Source organism: Tupaia chinensis, unplaced genomic scaffold (assembly GCF_000334495.1).
Source record: "Tupaia chinensis unplaced genomic scaffold, TupChi_1.0 Scaffold000361_2, whole genome shotgun sequence".
NCBI lineage: Eukaryota > Metazoa > Chordata > Mammalia > Scandentia > Tupaiidae > Tupaia > Tupaia belangeri.
The window spans coordinates 4,866,687-4,891,038 of NW_006159858.1; the positions used below are offsets into that span (position 1 = coordinate 4,866,687).

The 24,352-nt window shown below is 39.1% G+C and overlaps 1 protein-coding gene across 1 annotated transcript in view; it reads left to right on the forward strand.

Moving 5' to 3' along the window:
• Window positions 1-24,352, forward strand: part of BMPR2 (bone morphogenetic protein receptor type 2) — a 197,093-nt gene that overhangs the window by 135,220 nt on the left and 37,521 nt on the right. The window contains exon 4 of the mRNA XM_006153051.3: window positions 23,018-23,128. Within this exon, the coding sequence (XP_006153113.1) occupies window positions 23,018-23,128 (111 nt within the window). The remainder of the gene's footprint in view (window positions 1-23,017; window positions 23,129-24,352) is intronic.

The following is a 24,352-nucleotide window of genomic DNA, read 5'->3' on the forward strand; positions in this document are numbered from 1 at the left end:
GGGCGTCGAACTGCGGTCGACTACATGGGAGTCCAGCGACATAGCCATTATGCGCACTGCTGGCCCCTACTTTTTTTTTTTTTTTTTTTTTAATTCACGGTAGAGAAGGCAAGCACATGCACACAAGTGAGAGAGAGAGGGAGAAGGGAGAGACAAAAGTACTCTCAAAAGGGTATTGTTTTTACTACAGTCCCTCTTCCTTGGCTTTCTAACACATCAGGATTTCAGGCACACATGAATGTGCCCAGCATGTTTCACGCTAATCCTGAGATCCAAACCTACAATTGGCCACGTGGCTAGCAGCACTGTGGTTCATTTTGCTATTTACTGCGCCACTAGACTGGCTTTTTTTTTTTTTTTTTTTTTTGGTATTGTATTGTATTGTCCTGTTCTGTTTTATTTTAATGGAAGGGAGAAGGGAGAGAAAGAGAGACAGATATTTTTTTTTATGACATGGTGCCACAGTCTTCCTGCCCTACCCTCTCAATTATGTAGGATCATAGGTGCATGCAACCATCCTATGTGTTAAGTCAGCCAAGGAGCCAAATCGTGCCTCCTATATAGACTCTAGCCTCCCAAGTGGTGGTACCACTTGTTGCCTATTATGTCTGGATTGTATGTTTTCTTCTTGATTTCATATTTTAGCTCATACTAATTTGTCATTTAGGTCTCTGGTCTTCTTAGTCAGAGATATATATGGTGTGAAGTAAGGAGTCCAGCTTCATTCTTTGTGTTTTTGTTTTTTGGTTTGTTTATTAGTTTGGTTTTTTGTTTGTTTTTGATACCCAGTTTCTTAGTACTGTTTGTTGAAAATATTATTCTTTCTCCATTGAATTATCTGGGATTGTCAAAATCAATTGACTATACAAATGAAGGTTTATTTCTGAATTCTGAGTTGTATCTCATTGTGGAATATGTCTATCCTAATGTCAGAGCCACACCATTTTTTTTTTCTTTTTTTGGAGAGGTTTTCGCTATAGGGCGTGTGTGCTCGCCAGACAGACAGAGACAGAGAGACAGAAAGCGAGAAATCACCCCCCCCAGGGGGGATGGCCATGCCGTAATCCCTTCTCCTCAATTCTCCTCTCGGGATCTTGGGTACGCATGCACACGTGCCCGGTGTGAGTTTTAAGCCACTGGGTCCAGGCCTCGAACCGTGGTCGACTACGTGGGAGTCCAGCGACATAGCCATTACGCTAACTACTGGCCCCAGAGCCACACCATTTTTTTTTTCTTTTTTTGGAGAGGTTTTCGCTATAGGGCGTGTGTGCTCGCCAGACAGACAGAGACAGAGAGACAGAAAGCGAGAAATCACCCCCCCCAGGGGGGATGGCCATGCCGTAATCCCTTCTCCTCAATTCTCCTCTCGGGATCTTGGGTACGCATGCACACGTGCCCGGTGTGAGTTTTAAGCCACTGGGTCCAGGCCTCGAACCGTGGTCGACTACGTGGGAGTCCAGCGACATAGCCATTACGCTAACTACTGGCCCCAGAGCCACACCATTTTTTTTTTCTTTTTTTGGAGAGGTTTTCGCTATAGGGCGTGTGTGCTCGCCAGACAGACAGAGACAGAGAGACAGAAAGCGAGAAATCACCCCCCCCAGGGGGGATGGCCATGCCGTAATCCCTTCTCCTCAATTCTCCTCTCGGGATCTTGGGTACGCATGCACACGTGCCCGGTGTGAGTTTTAAGCCACTGGGTCCAGGCCTCGAACCGTGGTCGACTACGTGGGAGTCCAGCGACATAGCCATTACGCTAACTACTGGCCCCAGAGCCACACCATTTTTTTTTTCTTTTTTTGGAGAGGTTTTCGCTATAGGGCGTGTGTGCTCGCCAGACAGACAGAGACAGAGAGACAGAAAGCGAGAAATCACCCCCCCCAGGGGGGATGGCCATGCCGTAATCCCTTCTCCTCAATTCTCCTCTCGGGATCTTGGGTACGCATGCACACGTGCCCGGTGTGAGTTTTAAGCCACTGGGTCCAGGCCTCGAACCGTGGTCGACTACGTGGGAGTCCAGCGACATAGCCATTACGCTAACTACTGGCCCCAGAGCCACACCATTTTGATTACTATTGCTTTGCAATAACTTTTAAATGGGAGAAGGGTGAATTCTCCAAAAAAATTTTTTTTCTGGATTGTTTTATCTGTCCTAGAGTCCTTGCTTTTCCATATCTGCAAAATAGGCAACAAAGATTTAGATACAAAATTTGGGACTATTGTTGTCTTAGCAATAGTCAGTCTTTTAATCCATAAATTCTTTTCCATTTATTTAGAACTTCTTTAACTTCCTTCAACAATATTTGGTAGTTAACATTGTATACATCTTATACTTCTTCTGTCAAGTTTTTGTTTTTTAAGTTTGTTTCTTTCCCTCATATGGGAGAGACAGACAGACAGACAGATTCTTTGGCAAGTTCTTACCACACTGCAGTCTTACTCACTAAACTTCTAGCCAGCCAGACTCACGGGTGCACATGAGCATGCTCCAGTGTGTTCAGGTTAACCCAGGATCCAAATCGAGGCCTCCTCTGTAGCTCTAGTATTGCACAGTGGTGCTCTAACACCTGTGTTACTGTGGCTGGGCCATGTTAAGTTTACTTTGAATTATTTTTTCTGTCTTTAGCTAAGATATATATTGTATATATATCAGTTATACTAAATAATTTTTATAGTTTTTAGCTGTGGTAAAATATACATAATGTAAAGTTTACCATCTTTATTTCTGACCATACAGTTCATATTATTCCACAACAATCTTCAGGACTCTTTTCATCTTCACATACTGAAAATCTACCCATTAAATCAGTGTTCCCCACCCTTCCTGGCTCCAGCGATCTGTCTCATGGCAGACAGTCCCTTCCTGCATAGGGAGTAGTCCCAGGATGACCTAAGTGCACCACAGTTACCATGCACCCCATTTCAATCACTACCGCCTTGCAATATACAATAAACAGTCACACAACAGTATGGCTTGTGCTCCCATGAGGATCCAGCATCTCTGCTGATTCAAGAAGAGGTGGAGTTCAGGTGGCATTGCGAACAATAGGGAGTGACTGCAAACAGGCAAAGCCTCACTTGCTGGCCTGTACCCCACCCTTCACTGTGTAGCTGGTTGGAGGGTCCCCAGTACTGATTCGTGGCTGGGGATCAGGGATCCCTGCATTAAACAATGGCTGGTCATTGCCTCCTTCCTCTAGGCTCTGGTGACTACCCTTCTACTTTCTGAATTTATCAATTTGACTACTCTAAATATGTCATACAAGTGAAATCATAAAATATTTGTCTTTTTGTGATTGGCTCATTTCACTTAACAAAATATCCTCAAGATTCATCTGTGTAATAGCATGTATCAGAATCTTCTTTCTTTGAAAGGCTAAATAACACTCCATTGTATGTAGATATCACATTTATCCATTTGTCTATAGCTGGATTGGGTTGTTTCCACATTTTAACTATTGTGAATAAAGGCACATTGAACATGGTCATACCAATAACTTTTCAAGACCCTATGTTCAGTTATTTTCACAATATACAAATAAGTAGAATTGCTGAATCATATGGTAATGCTGTTTTTAATTTATGGTAACTTGCATAGAAAAATATGTCATGACTTGTCCAATGACCAAATAATTCTTTTTTTTAAAAAATGAATTATGGGGACCAGCAGATGCGTTAAATGGTTATATTGTTGGACTCCCATCTAGTTGATTGTGGTTCAAGTCTTGGACCTGACGGCTTAACACTCACACCAGGCGCATGTGCATGTGTGCCCAAAATCCCAAGAGGAGAAGGCATTGTGGTGTGGCCATCTCCCCTGGGGGGTGATTTCTTACTTTCTGGTTTTTCTTTCTCTTTCTGGTGAGCATACATACCCTATAGCAAAAATCTCTTTGAAAACAAAAGAACAAACAAATGGATTTTGTATGAGAGGGCTTCATAAAGCTAATGGAGGGACCAGCAGGTAGTGTAATGGTTATGTCCCTGAACTCCCGCATGGCCAATTACGGTTTGAGTCCTGGATCCAGAGGCTTGAAACTGATGCTGGGCACTTGTGTGTGCATGCCCAAATCCCAAGAGGATAACACTCTATTATATGTAAATACCATATTTATCTATTTGTCCATAGGTGGATTGGATTGAAAATGGAGGAGAAGAGATTGTGGTGTGACTATCCTCCCCAGGGGTTGATTTCTCTCTTTCTGTCTCTCTGTCAAGTGCATGCACCCTAGAGCAAAAATCTCTCTAGAAAAAAAAAAAGCTAATAGAATATGCATATTATGAAAAACTAACTATCTATGTATGGGCTTTTTTTGGTCACCAATAAACAAATGAATAAACTCATCCTTTAATTCTATTTTTACATGAACATTTTGAAATCCCTTATTATAGCCCAAAGAATATTTTCAATGTTTTTAACCCAAAGGAGGAAGAGAAAATTTGAGGGATCATGGAAAAGGTTCTATTTGACCTGGACTTTATGGGATAGGTAAGATAAAAACAAGCAGAGAATCTTGGAATTAGAAGAACAAGCCTTCATTTTCATTATTGAACTGTATTTCATTGAATGACATAGTCTGGGGGCCAGCAGTGGTATAGTGGCTATGGTGCTGGACTCCGACATGGCTGACTGCAATTCAAGTCCCAGAACCAGCAGCTTGAAAATCATGCTGGGCACGGGTTCACTGTACCCATGATCCTAAGAGGAGAATGAAGAAGGGATTGCAGCATGGACATCCTCCCAGGGAGTGGGTAGGAGATTTCTCACTTTCTCTCTCTTTCTGTCTCTCTGGCAAGCACATGTACCCCTTAGTAAAAATCTCTCTTAAAAAAGTAAAAGAATGACATACTTTTACTTCCTTTTCTTTTTTCAAGTTGTACTCTGTAAACCTAAAAGTTCTTTAGAAGAAGTTGTAGTTCTCAGTTGTTACGGAAACTGCTTTCAACAACTCCAGTGTCATAATCACATCACTTTTCAACAACAACAATATTATAATCACATCACTTTTGTTGTTTTTCAAATAAATCTTCCTTAATACCTGTCTATTGTTAATAAAGCGAGGCTTAATGATCTATTATGCTCTTCAGTGTCAGTGTCTAATATTTTCTAATTTTTTTGAATAATAGAAACGATAATTAATGCCTCTCTTTTTTAATTACATAGTTCTAAGATGTATTTAATGATCCCATGTGTGACTGGTTTTTATCCAAAACTTTTTTTGTAGAAATGTATTCATCTCTTAGGGCTGCTGTAACAAATTACTGCAAAGAATGGCTAAAAAATAACAGAAATCTATTTCTTCACAATTTTGGAGGCCAGAAAATTGAAGTAAAGGTGTTAGTTGAGTTGGCTTCTTCTGGAGGCTCTGCAGGATTATCTGTTCCATGTTTCTCTTTAGGTTTGTATAGGTGCTGGCAATGGTTGGTGTTCTTGGTCTGTAACTTCATAATTCAAGTTTCTGCTTCTGTCTTCACTTGGCCTTCACCTCTTTGAGTCTCAAATTTCCTTCTGCCCTTGTTTTATAAGGACACCTGCCATTAAGTTTAGAACCCACCTTATCTAGGATAATTTCAAGATCCTTAATGACTAGGTGAAGCCTTAGTGTCTAGGGCAAGGGCAAAGACCAAAGCATTTTTTAGTAGGGCTGCTACTGGCCCTAGCTGCATCAGACTATTCCAAGCATTGAAGTATTTTAAAGTCTAAAGTGGTTTACACTCACTAGGTACCAATAGCCTCCCATCTTACTTGTGACTTTTTTTTTTTAATGTCCTCATACTTTTTTTTTCCCCTTAGGTTTTTGCCATAATGTATGTGTGCTCGACAGAAAGAGACAGTAAGAGAGAAAATGAGAAATCAGCCCCTTGGGGGATGACCACTCTGTGATCCCTTCTCATTCTCCTCAGATTTGGGGCATGCACGCACACATGCCTGGTGTGGTCTCCAGGCCACCAGGTTAGGACATGAACCATAGTTGGTCATGTGGGAATCCAGCACCTTAACCACCATGCCAGCTGCTGGCTCCATATGTGTGTTTTTTTTTTTTTTTTAATATTTATGATAGAGCATGAGAGCATGTGAGAGGGGTAGGGGTAGAAAAGAGCTCTCTCTTTATCTCTCTTTTGAAAATGTGTAAATTTGTCAGTATGAGTTCTGAAATGTCTAGGTTAGTTTGAAATATCAAAATAGGAAACACACATTAAAGACTTACTACCTACATTCTCTATCTTATCTTGATGTTTATTCATCTTCAGAATGAATTATGTGGACCAGTCTATTTAATTAACTTTTAATGACAAGATTTTTTCTGATTGGATCCTTAAAACATTTTTTAAGGTTACTTATTTCTCCCATGAGCAAGAGAGAGAGGGAGAGAAAGAGAAAGACAGCATCTCCAATAGCATCCTGGTCCCATAATCTACCCCAAACCTTCAGCCACTCTGGATCATGAGAGCACATGTGTGCAGAATGCTCATAGAGGTCTCAAGACTTGAACTGGCAACCTTTCTATGTGGAATTGTCTTGCAAAACATCACATTTTGGGACCAGCAGTTAGTGTAATGGCTATGTTGCTAGACTCCCATGTAGTCGACCATGGTTTGAGTCCCCGACCCGGTGGCTTAAAACTCACACCGGGCGCATGTGCGTGCGTGCCCAAGATCCCGAGAGGAGAATAGAGAAGGGATTGCAGTGTGGCCATCTCCCCTGGGGGGGTGATTTCTCTCTTTCTGTCTCTCTGTCTCTCTCTGTCTGTCTGGTGAGCGCATGTGCCTTATGGCAAAAACCTCTCAAAAAAAAAAATCACTTTTTACCTCTGTGCCACCCACTGGCCCCTTGGACCATTATATTTAGGTTGAAGAACTATTAAAAGTTTGATTATTGTCTAGTGCCATGGTTCTTACATTTTATTTTATTTGCTTATTTTAAAAGAATGATTTTATTTAACTTTATTTATCCATTTATGTATTTATTCATTTACTTACTTACTTAAATTTGACCAGAGAGGGACGGAGTGAGAGAGAGAGGGAAAGTGAGAAAGCAAGCTGCCAGGTCCAGGACTTGAACCATGGTTAGCCATGTGGCAGTCCAGCGTCCTTAACCATTACATCACATGCTGGACCCAGTTCTTACATTTTAAAAGAGTGTATGTCGTACAAATTATACTTAATTGCTTTCCTTATTTTTACTAATAAGAAACATACTTTCCTAATGGGAGTTTTTTTTTTTTATCAGCTTTTTATGAGAACAAACTTTTTCATTATATTCTGTAAATAAAATTTTACTCAGGCAAAAACACCTGAGATATGTAAACCTGTGAAGCCGTATTACAAGTAAATGAGTTTTTTTCAACAGGTCTTTCTTTCCTTTAATGTGTGTGTGTGTGTGTGTGTGTGTGTGTATTTTATAGTGTGTCTTTCATGAGTAGAGAGACAGAGAGAGAAACAGAAATACAGCATCCCCAACAGGGTCTTGACACTACTATCTACTTCCCACCTTTAGTCATCCAGTGTACTCTGGGAAGTGTCTGGATGTGAACTGGCAGCCTTCCTTGGGTCTACCTTGCAGAACATTGTGTTTTACTGCTTTGCTACTGTCTAGCCTCTGGTGTGGGTATGTGGTGTTTTAGATAGAGTCTCACTGTGTCTCAGTCCTCCTGACTCAGCCTTCTAAGGCAGTCGGGATTACAGACATGCACAACTACACCTGGCTTTCAGAATGGGCTGAGAATCAAACACTGGTTTCCCATATTACCTGAGCCTTCTGAGCAGCAGTATCCAGCACGCCACTGCAGCAGGTCCTATACAGTTTGTTTTTTAAAAAAGCACTGAAAAGAACTTACTCTATTTAATAATAGTCATCTAGAAACTTTTAATGACTTAAGAAGACTCAGGTCAGGAGCTTCTCATGAATTTGTAGACTGGAAACAGAATTCTGTGTAACTTCAGATTCATAACTCAGGGTTAACTTTTTTTTAAATTCATAACAGAGTATGTATATATAAGATAGATAGAGAAGCAGAGTATTTACATATAAGGTAGGTAGGTAGGTAGATAGATGATAGATAAACAGCAAAGAACAGATCCATTTCACTTCTGCCTTCCAAATTTTTTATGAATGCATTGAGTTGGTTGAATCTACATTTAAATCTAGAATTCTAGCGGTAAGAGAGTCTAGAGTCTGGAAAATGTAGGGGTACCGCATAAAGGTTGATCATCTAGTTATCTTTTTGTAACTTTTAAAAAAGAATTAATTAATTAATTAATTTTGATTTATACTCACCAGACAGGGAAAGTGAGAAAGAAAGCCATCAGGTCTGGGACATGAAATTGTGGTTGGCCATATGGAAGGTGTCAGCACCTTAATCGCTAGGTCTCTTGCTGGCCCCTTCTTTTTGTTACTTTTCGATTGTTTCACATATTGTTTTCTTTTTTGGAGAGGTTTTGACCATAGGGGTTGTGCGCTCCCCAGAAAGACAGAGAGAAACAGAAAGAGAGAAATCAACTCTGAGGGGGGATGGCCACGCCACAATCCCTTCTCCATTCTCTCCTCGGGATCTTGGGCACACATGCACACGTGGCCGGCATGAGTTTAAGCCACTGGGTCTGGGACTCGAACCGTGGTCAACTACATGGGAATCCAGCAACATAGCCATTACGCCAATTTCTACATATTAAATCTCGGACCTGGTAGCTTGCTTTCTTACTTTCCCTCTCTTTCTCTCTCTCTCTCTCTCTCTCTGGTCAAATTAAAGAATAAAAATGACAGATAGAGAGATAGATTCTTTTTTTTAAAAAAAATAGTAAAAGAATTTGGCTAAGAAAAATGATGCCGGGGGGCCAGCAGGTGACGTGATGACAAGGATGCTACTCCCACATGGCAAACACGGTTCAAGTCCTGGACCTGGTGGCTTTCTTTCTCAATTTCTCTCTCTCTTTCTCTCTCACTCACTCTGTCTCTCTCTGGTCAAATTAAAAGAGAGAAAGAGAGAGGGAAAGAAAGCTAAATAAAATAATTGTAAAAAAAAAAAAAATGGTACTAGGACCAGAATATTGCCAAATGGCTATGTTGCTGGGCTCCCACATAGTCAACTGTGGTTCAAGTCCCAGAGCTGGCAACTTAAAACTCACATTGTGTGTGTGTGTGTGTGTGTGTGTGTGTGTGTGTGCATGCATGCCCAAAATCCTGAGAGGAGAATAGAGGAGAAAGGATTGCCATCCCCTCCTATAGGGGTGATTTCTTATTTCTGTCTCTCTGACTCTGGTGAGCACATGTGCACTATAGCAAAAATCTCTCTCTTAAAAAAAAAAAAGAAGAAAGGTGCTAAGAGTAGAGGTGGATTTAAAGTTGTAGTTAAGGGACCAGCAGTTAGTGTAATGGCTATGTTGCTGGACTCCCATGTAGTCGGCCATGGTTTGAGTTCCAGACCTGGTAGCTTAAAGCTTAAACTCATGCCGGGTGCATGTGCATGTGTGCCCAAGATCCTGAGAGGAGAATGGAGGAGAAGGGATTGTGGTGTGGCCATTCCCCCTGGGGGGTGATTTCTCGCTTTCTGTCTCTGTCTTTCTGGCGAGTGCACGCGTCCTATAGCAAAAACCTCTCCCACCAAAAAAAGTTGTAGTTAAACATTTATATATATATATATATACACCTTTGAGGCTGGCAGGTGACATGGTGGTTAAGGCACTGGACTCCCACTTGGCCAACCATGGTTCAATCCTGGACCTGGTGACTTGCTTTCTCACTTCCTCTTTCTCTCTCTCTTTGGTCAAATTAAAATAATAATAATAACAAATAAAGTTAATAAAATTTATCAAATAGGGACAGGTAGATGGCATAGTGGTTAAGGGGTGCTGAACTCCCACATGACCGACCATGGTTCGAGTCCCAAAGCTGGCAGCTTGCTTTCTCACTTCCTCTCTCTCTGCCTCTGTCTTTCTCTCTCTCCCTCTCTCTTACTCACTCTGTCCCTCTCTGGTCAAATTAAAATAAATAAAGTGAAATAAAGTAATTATTTAAAAATGAATAATCTTTAGAAAAACTATATGGACCTCACTAAAGTTAAATAAATGTTGATTATTGCTCTTACTCCATAAAATAACTGCTTTAAATAAGTAAATATAGGGGACCAGCAGGTGGCGTGGTGGTTAAGGTGCTGGACACTCCTACATGGCTGACCAGGGTTCAAGTCCTGAATCTGGTGACTTGCTTTCTCACTTCCTCTCTTTCTCTCATTCTCACCCTCTGTCTCTCTCTGCTCAAATTTTTTAAAAAATGAATGAATAAATAAAATAAATAATTATTAAATAAATAAATATGATTAATTTTTCCAGGGCTAAAATTTTATTGTTTGGCTAACAGCAGAGTTGTAGGCATTAGCTACAGAGTACCTTGTTTGGATATTAATTTGTCTGTGCTTGTGAGAAAAACATGAGCAGAACTGAAAATTATTCTAAACTGTTTCTGAATGTCTGATTTTTATAAAATTGGAAGTTGTATATGTTCACACATGTACCTAAGTAAAATGATACATGGATGGTAGTGGGTTCTTCATGTATTTGTCACATACTGCCAGTAATGTTTTATCAACAAACCCAGCCCTGAGCTCAATTGTTTTAACAACAAGCATTTATTCTTGTAGTCATAAACCCAGAGATTAACTAGAGTGTGGCTGAGCAAGGCTGGACTCAGCTCTAGGCCACAGGGTCAGTGTCAGATCTTTGGGTCCTAGGATCAAGGGGCAGCATCTCCTCTGGACAAGTTCCTCTCATGGTAGATTACCTTATCACAAGTACAAACCCAACTACCCAAGCAAATTTTAAATTTTTGCTCACTTTAAATGTGCCAGTTTTCTGATCCATGGCCAGGATCAAAATCAAATAGCGGGGAGGTATACTCCGTCTATTATGAGGCCACTGCAAGGATGTGGGTATATTTCCAGTATACAGAAATGAGAATTTTAGGGAGAAAAACAGTCACCGTCTAAACTTAAAAGGTATATGCACACACATGCCATGCATATGCACAAAAAAGAGGTGTTACTAAATATATGACTGGTATATTTAGATTAAATGTATATATGTATATATATACACACACATATATAAATCTATATATGTATTTCTTAGCACCTGTATATTCAGTACTATCTTTGTGTGTGTGTTATAAATTTTGCTTGCTGCTTTTGAAATAAAAACTTTATATGTAAGAGTAGACACCCAAAATACAACCAAATAAACCAAAAGTTTTTCTCACCCTGTTAGCTTTTACAAGTATTTTAGTTATACAATTTTTGTTTGTCTGTTTTTGTTTTACTTTGTTTTAAAAACAGGATGGAGTTGGACTGAAACTAGAGCTACTGGGGTCAGCAGGTGGCATGGTGGTTAAAGGCGCTGGACTCTCATACGGCTGACCACAGTTCAAGTCTCAGACCTGGTGGCTTGCTTTCTCACTTTCTTTTTCTCTGTCTCTCTCTGATTAGTAATAATAATAATAAATAAAATTAAATAAAAATTCTTTTTTAAAAAAGGAAAAGAAAATAGAGCTACCTGTGTATGCCAGAACTTCTCCAGGGATGCAGAAAACTGCAGGACATGCAGGTGCCTCTGAGAGAGTTTTGCAGACAGGAATATATAGGGGAATAAAGAAAGAAAAGAAAAAGAAGGAAAAGGAATGGATGGGGAAACAATGTTTGCTGGGAAACGATACAGTACCAACAACACTTATCTAAACTCCCCTTTGCTCTCATCGGTGCCCTAGATACACTGCCACTTTATCTTCCTACACTCATTGGATAGGAAGTGAGAGGGGAGTGAGTGTATTTGTAGAAACTGAACAAATATTTATGAACAGTTTTGGTGAGCATCACCAACAATAATCCAACGAAGACACAATTCCTCTTAATAGCCTTTCATAAAAGACCAGATGCACATTTGGAGAAGATGAATTAAGGATTTCATTTTTGTTTTGTTTTGTTTATAAAACCAGGCCACTTTAATGTTTTTGCACAATTTAATAAATAATCTTTTGATGACTGCAGACATGTAAGACTGGCTATATTCAGAAACATCAGTTTTCCATATTGTCTTCAAACCAGTAAGACAACATTTATGCATCCATCGTTTTCAGGGTTGTTGGTAACGTGGGCATATTTCCCCCAAATAACCTTGCCTCCTTGTGTCATAAGTCCCAACTCGCTCACGTTCACCTCTGTGACAGTACCTTTGGTGATAACACCCAAAGTTGTATATAGTGGAGATGAGGGATTCTTCTTTACACCGAGTATTGGCAGGCAGAAGGTGGCTTTCAGTTCAGGATGTGTTAAGTGTGCCTTCTTGAAACGTAAGCCCATTGGTCTAATGAATCTTTCATATTTAGGTGGTTTTCTAGTAAAGCAATCTCCAACAAAGCAGACTTTTGTAACCATTCTCTTCCATGCTTTCTTTCTCTTTCCTGTTCGAATAACTTTTAATACTTCTGTTTCTCCCTGGGCTCCGAATAACTTTTAATACTTCTGTTTCTCCCTGGGCTCGAAGTTTTGGTAGAGACTTCCCATTTTTCCACTTTCTCTTTCTGTTTTTGTTGAATCATATTGGAAAGTACTTTAGCTCTAGACTGTTCTTCTCTGTCCAATAGATAGGCAGGTACTGCTCCTTGGGGAGTCTTTTCATTATTCTTTTGTTTGGTGCTCCTCTTTTCATGCATCTTGATAGTCTTTTTCATTTGTATTTTCTCAGCTTGGCAGTGTTTATGATAGAGTTTAGCCTTCAGACCAATCATCTTTTTTTGCCTTCTTTGAACATTCATGAGCCTCCCAACTTTCTTTCTTTCTCTTTTTCTCATGGTAATCCACACAGTATCCAATGTGTTTATGATGTAATTCAATACATTGGTTTTGTGGCATGATGAAGGCTGCAGAGTCACTGGGAGCAGCCTCCCGGATGCAAAGAAGTTGTCAATTTTCAGGTGTCAGAGACCAGCAAGCGGATTCGACGCCAAGGATTTCATTGGTTTTAGAAATGGAATAAATTTAGTTTTCTGAACGGTGCTAATTTTATAAAGTCCTGTTGTGCAGTTATTGCTTAGGTCATATTTCTCTCCACCCCATCTCTCTCTTCCTCTCCCCACCTCAGCCCCCCCCCCCCCCTCCATGGGTTAGTTATTACTTGCGAGAGAGAGAAAGTGAGAAACCAACTCCTGTGGGGCATAGCCATGCCACAGTCCCCTCTCCTCTGTTCTCTTCTCAGGATTTTAAGCACACATGCATGGATGTCCATCTTGATTTTTAAGCCACCAGGTTGAGACAACTGTGCACCTGGCTGTGTGGCATCTGGCACCTTAATCACCTTAATCTCCACACCTGCTGGCCCCACCCTGTCCCTTAATTCCCAAGAATTTCTGTCTATTCTGTTTCTACCATAAGTATATCTTTTATTAACTCTGGCCTCTTTCAATACTTGCTCCTACTTTTGCTGCAAGAGGCAGCATTTGTGTGCTGTTTAGTATTTTTCTCTTGGGAACAACATTGGATACTTTCTTTTTTAAAAATTATTATTTATTTAATTCATTTGCTATTACTATTTTTTAAATTTGGCCAGAGAGAGACAAAGAACGAAAGGGAAAGTGAGAAAGCAAGCTGCCAGGTCCAGGACACGAACAGCAGTCAGCCATATGGGAATCCAGTGCCCCTAGCCATCATGCCACCTGCTGGCTCCACAAAACTGGATACTTTTTAAAGTATTAAATATAACAGACAAAAAAATATATATGCTTTTGTGAAATGCAATAGGGATTACAGGCAGTGTGTTTTTTTAATTGCATTATAATAAACATGCAAACTCATTGTAAGGAAAGTAACTTTGTTACATAAGACAGCAACTCTGAATGAATTTCAGCCACACAAAACAGTATGATTATATCTTCAAAACATATTGTTGAATAAAACCAAGGCAAATAAATTCCATTTACTGTTAAGAGAAACAAGGTAATGATCATGACAAAGTGAAGATAGTGGCTGCTTCTGGAACAGAGAAAGGTGGTTAGGACCAGAAGGAGCAGCTAAGATGTTTTTTGGATCCTGGATATTTTGTTTCTTGACCTAGGTGGTAGTCATATGAATGTTTACTTCATCATAATTCATTAAACTGAATATATTATAAACACTTGTATATGTGAGTTATATTTTGTAAGTTTAAAAAGGTTTAAGAAGAAAAGGAAGCAGTCATGCAAAACAGGAAGGCTAGAGTTAGGGAAAAAACTAGGAAGCAGACCAACAGAAATTTAACAGAAGAAAACCTAGTCATGTTTCTCCAGACATATATCTGCTTTCCTTGTAAGAGTGAGAAATTTACTATTGCAATTAAAAGAACATAAAATGGATTAGGGGAGGGGATTATCTTCACATTCTAATTCCTGTTTTGTTGTCCATCAAGTAAATTATTGGAAGGTATATAGCTTCCTTTTTTTATTTGTTTTCTGCCTTGGGATGAGTGTGCTTGCCAGAAAAAAGGGAAAGTGAGAAATCACCACCACCACCCCCCCAGATGACCATGCCACATTCCCGTGTCCTCCATTCTCCTCTCAGGATTTTGTGCATGCACACGTAAATGCCCAGTGTGATTTTCAAACTGCTGGGTCCTGGACTCAAACTATGGTTGACCATGTGGGAATCTAGTGCCTTACCCACTACACTGTCTTCTGGTCCCAGCTACAGATCTGTGAGTGACAGATTCTTTGCTTTGATTCTATATTGAGTTTTGTGAATTTTAATTTGTTTTAAATAATCGATTATTAAAGTGATTAGATTTCTGTTTTCTTAGAGTTAACTTAGGCATAAATAGACTTTTTAAAAAAATGTTATTCTACTTTATTTGTCTATTAATTTATTTATTTAAATTTGACCAGAGAGGGACAGAGAGAGAGAGAGAGAAAGGGAAAGTGAGAAAGCAAGCCGCCAGGTCTGGGACCCAAACCGTGGTCAGCCATGTAGGAGTCCAGCGCCCTTAACCACTATTGCCACTTGCCAGCCCCCAAGCATAAATAGACTTTCATTAATTAGTTACTAAGTAATTATTTTCAAAAGTAGTATGGAGTAATAACTTTGTTTTCTCACATCTAAAAATTAAAATCTGAAAATTGAGGCAGTTAAGGCGTAATGGAATTTTACCAAAAATATTTTGAGAGCATATTTAATGTTTTTTGTATACTTTTTTTTAAAGATTCATGTTTTAATTTAACTTTATTTATTTATTTATTTATTTTAATTTAGCCAGAGAGGGATAGAGTGAGAGAAGGAAGGGGAGAGTAAGAGAAAAAGAAAGTGAGAAAGCAAGCCACCAGGTTCAGGAGTTGAACTGCAGTCAGCCATGTGGGAGTCCAGCACCCTTAACCACCAAGCTACCTGCTGGCCCCTGTTTTCTTTGGATTTTTTCAATGGATTTTTTTTTTTTAATGTAGCCTAGTCTACAATTCTTATCTTTTATTTTCTTGGTTTTACAAAAATCTTAAACCTATTTACCTAAATGCAACTTTTTATGCTTCTTAATTTCAATCAAGTGTAATGATTTTAATTCATTCTTTAATAAAAGAAACAAAATTCTGAAATTCTGTGTCCTCTAATGATAAAACAGCTATTTTACATATATTCTAACATTTAAATTATAAATACTCTTGAAGCTGTAAGTTAAGGTTAAGTTTGGGACTGGAAGGTGGCATGGTGGTTAGGGGCGTTGGGCTCCCACATGATCCACCATGGTTCAAGTCCCAGACCTGGTGGCTTGCTTTCTCTTTCTCTCTCACACTGTCTGTCTCTGGTTAAATTAAACTAACTAAATACATAAATAAACAGAGTTAAAATAGTAATTTTTTAAAAAGTTAACAAGGTTAGGCATCTGATATTTTTTCCTGATTCTTTTCTTATCTTTTTATGACTTTATTCATACTGTTTTTCTCTCTCTCACTTAGTTTTCCATGGTTCCTTTTATAATTTAGCCATAAAATGCCTGATCCAATTAGCACCTGATGGGCTATTTTTATTTATTTATTTTTCTTACAAGCTAGATCTATTCGGAATGATTAACAAGACAAGTTAAATTTAAACACTTCAAGTATTTTGTATTAAATACTTGTTTTAAAAACAAATCACTATTTTTAGGACATTAAGCATAAATCTATTATTATTATTTACTTTCATATAGTTGTCTTTTAAACATGTTAAATTAGAATTGTTTATTGCTTATAAAAATATTTGTTCAAAATGTTGAGCTGAACAGTGTATCAGTACAGAAATTATGTTTTAACATTCTGGATTTTTTTTTTCCCTAAGAAGTTAATTCTGCTCACATTGTTTTGACTTTAAATATTTTTATCAGGCTTTTATGAAAAGTACATTGCCTGAAATAAAAGAAAGAAGGAAAAAACAACTAATCCCTAATTTGCCTTTCTACAGGGGAGTAACAAAGATTAAGGAGCTAGTATAACTGCTAGCCTGTTACATTTAAGCTTCCCTTTGCTGCTTGCTGCACATGTAACAATGTTGTTCTTTCTTTGACACAGACCCAGACAAAGGCTGAGTGTAGCAAGGAAGCAGACAGCACGCCTCCATTAGTTGCCCAGGCCTGGCTCCAGGATTTGTAAACAGAAACATCCCAGGCTCCAATGAGGCAGACAGCGGTTCCCTGTCTGTTCTGCATTCAGGAAGTGCTTGCTTGTACAAGCCCAGGCATTGCGCACAGGCATACATAGCAGTGTTTACGTTCAGCTTGTTGTTTAACAGGGAAAACTAATAGGGAGGGGGAAAAAAGGGTTTATTAGAGCTAGGGGAACAAGACAATTAGGGTGTAGCGTATGTGTGTTTGTGTGTGTGTATGTGTGTATGTGTGTGTGCGTATGAAATAAAAATTTTAAAAGAAATTCAGAAAAATAATTAGGAGTCTTCTAGTAAAAGGCCTCTTTTATTACACACATGTGAATCCACACATTGAAATATTTTTCCTGGCAGTTTTTCAGGAATCTCATATTTTTAGACCATGTGACATGTCCTGGAAAATTATTAACTTGAAATGTTTAACCATTAGTATGGTTTTTAACAGGTTTAAAAATGGATGATAACACTCTTAAAAAAAAACACTCTTTCATCCTCCCATTATATGAATTAATAATTCATATTCCACATTTTGAGTTTATTAATATTTGATATAAAAGTTATGTTACATTTTCTCTTTTAAATTTGAGAAGAAAAACAAAGAATGCTTAGTTTTAAAAGAGCTGGGCATGGGGCCAACAGGTGGTGTGATGGTTAAGGTACTGGCTAGACCCACTCATGGCTGACTGTGGTTCAAGTCCCCTACCCAGTACCCTGAAAATCATGAGGGGCATGTGCATGCGCATGCTCCAAATCCCAAGAAGAGAATTCAGAAGGAGGGACTGTGGCGTGGCCATCCCCACCCCCACCTCACCCCCCAAAACCTACAACACACACAAACAAACAAACAAAAAATCTAGAAGTGGTGGTGCTTGTAGTCCTAGGTACTTGGGAGTTTGAGGCAGGAAGATCAGGAATTTGAGGCTGGCCCAACCAACACAGCAAGACTATGTCTACACAACAGAAAAAAAATAGAAGATTCAGACCAAACTTGGAATAAGAAGGATCTAAAAAGTCATGTGTAATAGTATAACCAACTTCATTTTTGTTGTAGTTTAATTTTTTGGGGGGTGGGGGGAAGAGGTTTTTGCTATAGAGGGCGTGTGCTCTCCAGAAAGAGAGACGGAGAGATAGAAAGCGAGAATCACCCCCCCCCCAGGGGGAATGGCCACACCGCAATCCCTTCTCCTCCATTCTCCTCTCAGGATCTTGGGCATGCACGCACATGCACCTAGCGTGAGTTTAAGCTACTGGGTCTGGGACTCGAACTACGGTCAGCTACATGGGAGTTCAGTGACATAGCCATTATGCTAACTGCTGGTCCCCTGTATTTTTAATGATAAACTTATAGCAATACCACAAAAGAGACCACATTCAAAACATGTACTTGCATGTAAGATAACTAAATTCAAAACGTATAGTGAATGGGGACTAGCAGATGGCAAGGTGGCTGAGGTGTTGGACTCAAAGATGGCCAACTGCAGTTTGAGTCCCAGACCCAGCAACTTGCTTTCTCACTTTCTCTCTCTCTGATATGTGCACGTATCCTATAGCAAAATTTTTAAAGTAAATAATACTAAATAGAATTAAATAATTCTTTTTTTAAAAAAAGTATAATGAATGGGTAGAATCTGTCTGTAACTCATGGAAGAAATAAGTAAATAAACTTTCAAAAACTAAACAAAATGATGACCCTGCTCTTGTGACTATTTATTCCAATATATTTAGTTTAGGAAAGCAGGGAAAATGTATTGTATTTTTAAGAGATCCACAGTAAGCAGAAGAAGAGAAAGACTAAAATCAATGAAGCTTAAAACAGGAAATTAATAGAAAAAATCATGAACCCAAAAACGGGTTCCTTAAAAAGATCAATAAAATTGATAAATCTCTAGCTCAGGCTACCAACAAAAGGAGAAAAACAAGCCTCTAATAATAAAAAATGAAAGTGGGGTTATCACCACTGCTCCCATTGACATTAAAGAATCATAAAGGAATATTACAAATAACTCAAGCTTACAAACTTGAGAACTTGCTTATATTGGGCCATTTCCTTGAAAGCTATATCTACCAAAATATGTACAAGGAGAAAGTATATTATCTGAATAGGCATTTCTCTTTTAAAGGAACTTAATAATTAATAAACATCCAAACAGAAAGCACCAAGATCAGATTTTTTTCACTAATGAATTCTAGCAAATATTTAAAGAAATTTCTTTGTATCATTTTGTATCATATTGATTACAACATGAAATATTTTGTAGTAAACAAAGCACTTCCGAACTTACCAAATGTTAGGGTGATGCTTGTTTTACCACTGATACTGAAACAATGAAAAGATAGCCCACATTGGGAGAAAATATTTGCAAAGCACATATGTGATAAAGAATTTATAGGGGCCAGCAGGTGGCAAGGTAGTTGAGGCACTGGACTCATGATCGACCATGGTTCGACTCCCAGACCTGGCAACTTGCTTTCTTACTCCTTGACCCCCTCTGTCTCTGGTCAGATTAAAAAATAAAAATAACAATTAAAAATTTTTAATCCGTAAAAAATCATTTAAAAAAGGATTTATATCCAAAATATGCAAAAACTTAAAATTTAAGCAATAAGAAAACAACTTAATTGGGCCAGCAGGTAGTGTGGTGGTAAAGGGCGCTGGACTCCCACATGGCTGTCCATGGTTCGAATCCTAGACCTAGCGGCTTGCCTTCTCACTTTCTCTCTCTCTCTTTCTCTCTGGCTCTGTCCCTCTCTTGTCAAATTAAAATAAATAAAATGAATAAAGTTAAATAAGATAATTCTTTAAAAAAAAAAAAAAAGAAAACAGCTTAATTTAAAAGTGGCTAAAAAAATCTGAATAGAGACCAACAGATGGTATAATGGTCATGCCACTGGATTCCCACATCGTCAAATGCAGTTTGAGTCCTGGACCCAGCAGCTTGAATCTCATGCCAGGTGCATGCATGTGCATGCCCAAAAACCCAAGAGGAGAATGGAGGAGAAGGGATTGTGTTGTGGCCATCCCCCTAGGGAATGATTTCTTGCTTTCTGTCTCTCTCTCCTCTCTGGTAAGCACGTGCACACTATAGCAAAAAAAAAAAAAGTCCGAGTAGACACCTCACCAAAAGTAGATAGCAAACCGGGGACCAGTAGTTGGCATAATGGCTGCATTGCTGGACGCCCATGTAGTCGATCACAGTTAGAGTCCCAGACCTGGTGGCTTAAACTCACACTGGCGTGTGTGCCTAAGATCCTGAGAAGAGAATGGAGGAGAAGGGATTGCAGTGTGGCCATCCCCCTGAGGGGTGATTTCTTGCTTTCTATCTCTCTGTCTGTCTGTCTCTGTCTGGCAAGAACAACAACAGAAAACCCTAAAAAAAAAAAAAAAGTAGATAGCAAATCAGCATATAAAAAGTGTTTAACGTCATAAATCATTAGGGTATTATAACTTAAAACAATTAGATAGTATTATATAAACCTAGTGGAATGGCTAAAACCCAAGATACTTAGAGCACTAAATATAAGCGAGTATGTGGAACAACACAGACTCCCATTCATTGCTGATACAGAATGCAAAAATGATAAAGCCACTTTCTAAGACAGTTTGATAGTTTCTTATAAAGGCCAAACATAAGTTTATCATATGATCCAGCAGTTACGCTCCTAGGTCTTTATATGAATTAGTTGAAAATTTATGTCTCACAAAATCCACATACAGGGTTTTTTTTGTTTTGGTTTTTGGTTTTTTTTTTTTTTTTTTTTTTTTAGAGATTTTTGCTATAGAGCTTGTGTTCTTGCTGGAGAGACAGAAAGCAAGAAATAGCCCCTCAGAGGGGATGGCAACACTGCAGTCCCTTCTCCCCCATTCTCCTCTCAGGATTTTGGACACACAGACACACCATGAGCCTTAAGCCACTGAGTCTGGGGCCTGAACCATAGTTGTCCATGTGGGAGTCCAGTACCTTAATCACTACACCTGCTAATGAATTTTTATAGCAACTTTATGTTTTATTGCTGGAGAGTGTGTGCACTCTGAAGAGGAGAAGAGAGAGAGAAAATACCACCTTCTAACCCCCAGGTTGGGCTTGTTAACAGCACAATCCCATTTCCTCCATTTCTCTATACTGTTGGGATTTGGGACGGGCACTGCCCATACATGCACCTGACATGTTTTTCAAGCTACCACAGATGGAACCTGAATCATGGTCCACCATTTATGATATGACTCCGTAATCATTAGTCTGTAGGGTCAGCCCAGCAGCTTATTTCACAATTACCAAAATTTGGAAGCAACCAAGATGTCTTTGATAGGTAAATGGATAAGCAACGTATAGTATATTTCATACACTATGGAATGCTTTCCAGTTATAAAAGGAAATGAAATATTAACCCACAGAAGACATGAAGGAACCTTAAATGCACATTGCTAAGTGAAAGAAGCCAGTCTAAAAAGGCTATTCACTACAAGCATTCCTCACTTAACAACTGAGTTCTGTTCCTATAATTAGGTCATTAAGCAAATTGATCTGTAAGCTAGGAGCTTGGTAGATGTCTTACTATATGTCATGGCACAATAGAGTATGTATTTCTCACCAGATATCACACACCACCACACAAGAATAATATAATTCTATCTAGGTAAAAAGCATACATTAAGGGTCAGCAAATGGCATAATGTTTAAGGCACTAGACTCCCACATGGCCAACTGCAATTCGAATCTTTGACATTTTCAGCAGCTTGAAAATCATGCCAAATACATATGTGTGCCTCTCCAAAATTCCAAGAGATGCGATTGAGGTGTGGCCATTCACCCTGGAGGATGAACTCTCACTTTCCCTCTTTCTGTCTTTCTCTCTCTCTCCACTGAGTGCATGTGCCCTATGGCAAAAACCTTTAAAAAAAAAAGCATACATTAGATAAGTGTCAGAAAGCAACAAGACATACCAAAATGCAATAATACAAATCTGGTGCAATCATATTTATTTATTTATTTTTATTTTGCTATTGGGTGTGTTGCACTCACCAGAGGGAGAAAGGGAAAGTGAAAAATCATCCTCACAGGGGACCAGTAGATGACATAATGGTTATGTCACTGGACACTCATGTAGTCGATCGTGATTCAAATCCAGGACCAGGCAGCTTAAACTCACGTTGGGCATGTGTGTGTATGTGTTTATGCCCAAGATCCCAAGAGGAGAATGGAGGAAAAGGGATTGCAGCGTGGCCTTTCCCCCCCCGGGAGAGGAGGTGATTTCTTGCTTTCTGTCTCTTTCTGTTGATCACATGCACCCTATAGCAAAAAACACCCCTCTCTTTAAAAAAAAAAAAAAAATCATTCCCTCAGGAGGATGGCCACACCACAGTCCCTTCTCTTTCATTCTCTTCTTGGGATTTTGGATGCACACACCACACACACACTGCCCGTAGAGATTTTCAGGCTGCCAGGTCCAAGATCCCTGGTCCAGGACTCAAATCGTGGAGTCAGCCATGTGGGACCCAGCTGCCTTAACCTCTACACCTCCTGCTGGTCCTATAATCATTTTTATTTGTTCTGAATACTACTATGGGTACATAGTAAAGTACAAATTTATATATAAAGTATGTAGTCTTGTGTGATTGCAAACACCTTGCATAGTGAATTCTAACTGACTATAGGGTGAGACAAAGACTGAAAAAGAGGCAGTTGAATTACACAATGAGACCATGTCAGAAATACCTCTCTCTCTCTTTCTCTTTCCTTCTCTCTCTCCTACACACATCTATCCATATATATAATCAAAATTATCACCGATATATTATTAATTTTTTCTTTTATTTCCTTTAATGCAAAAACTTTTTTTCAATGTTTTTGCCATAAGGCATGTGCATTCACTTGGGAGATACAAAGAGAGGGAAAATGAGAAGTCACCTGCCCCTGAGGGTGATGGCCACTCCTCAGTCCCTTCTCTCTAGATTTTGGCATGCACACATATGGACCTTGCATGATTCTCAAGTATCAGGTCCAGGGCTCAAACTGTGGTTGGCCAGGTGGGAGTCCAGTGCCTTAACTACCATATCACCTGCTGGTCCCACATTACTGATCTTTTAAAAAGTTTATTTATTTATTTATTCCATGAAAGAGAAATAGAGATACAGGTACTCCCACCAGGGTTTTCACTCTATAGTCTATCTCCAGTCTCAGCCAACCTAGATAGTGGGCACTTCTGTGAATGTTTGGTATATTCTGAAAGGTCTCAGGGCACGAACCTAGGACTTAGACTTTACTGATTTAATTACATGTTGATTAAATATATAATTAAAGCCTTTCTGGTAATATTTAATAAAATACTAAAAGAAAGATAGAAATGATGACAGTGTTTCTAAATTTCTTTTCTTTTAGGTCCACCTCATTCGTTTAACCGAGATGAAACAATAATCATTGCTTTGGCATCGGTCTCTGTATTAGCTGTTTTGATAGTTGCCTTATGCTTTGGATACAGAATGTTGACAGGTAAAAAAAGCCATTTTTTGTGCTGTCTTTATTAAACATGTCTTTTAATAATGCCTTTTAAATCTCTATGTTAAATTCTTTTAAAAAATAATTATCCACTTTATTTATTATTATTATTATTTTATTTCACTAGAGAGAGGCAGAGAAAGAGAGAAAGGGAAAGTGAGAAAGCAAACCTCTAGGTCTGGGTCTTGAACTGTGGTCAACCATGTGAGAGTCCAGTGCCCTTAACCACGATGCCACTTGCTGGCCCTTCTCTATGTTAAATTCTAAAAATATAAAACAGGGAACCAGCAGTTAGTGTAATGGCTATGTCACTGGACTCCCACGTAATCGACCGCGGTTCGTGTCCCGGACCCAGTGGCTTAAAACTCAGTCGGGCGCCTGTGCGTGCGTGCCCAAGATCCCGAGAGAAGAATGGAGGAGAAGAGATTGCGGCCTGACCATCCCCCCTGGGGGGGTGATTTCTCGCTTTCTTTCTCTATGTCTCTCTCTGTCTGGCGAGCGCACGCGCCCTATAATGAAAATCTCTCCCCCCCCCCAAAAAAAAATTATATATATGAAAAACAAAGAAACTCCTCTGTTCCTATCCTCCTGTCTAAAACTTTTTCTCCGGTTTTTATGAAAAGTTTAATTCTACACAAAATACCTATCGCCCAGCCATAATAGTTACCATATGGGTTATATAATTTTGTCTAAATCCTCAGTTACTACCCATTTCCATGCCACTGTCTTTCTTTGAAATAAGAGGGGGAAAAAAAAAGAGTACCTGTCAAAGACATAATTAACAAATGGTATTATTTCTGTAGCATAAAGATGTTAAAAAATACCTGAGCAGGGACCAGCAGGTGGCATAATGGCTATGTCGCTGGGCTCCCATGTAGTCGACCGCGGTTTGAGTCCTGGACCCGGCGACTTAAAGTCAGGCCAGGCGCGTGTGCATGCATGCTCAAGATCCCTAGAGGAGAATGGAGAAGGGATTGCAGCATGGCAGTCCTCCCTGGGGGGTGATTTCTCACTTTCTGTCTCTCTGTCTCTCTCTCCCTTTCTCTCTCTCAAAAAAAAAAAAAAATACATAAGCATATTACCATTTCACATCTGAAAAAAAAGCAGTAATTTCCTAATATCATCAGATGTCCTGTTGGTTCTAATAAACTTTAATTTTGATGGGCAACTATTGAGGAAATCAATACTCATCGATTCATTTAAAGAACTTTAATAATA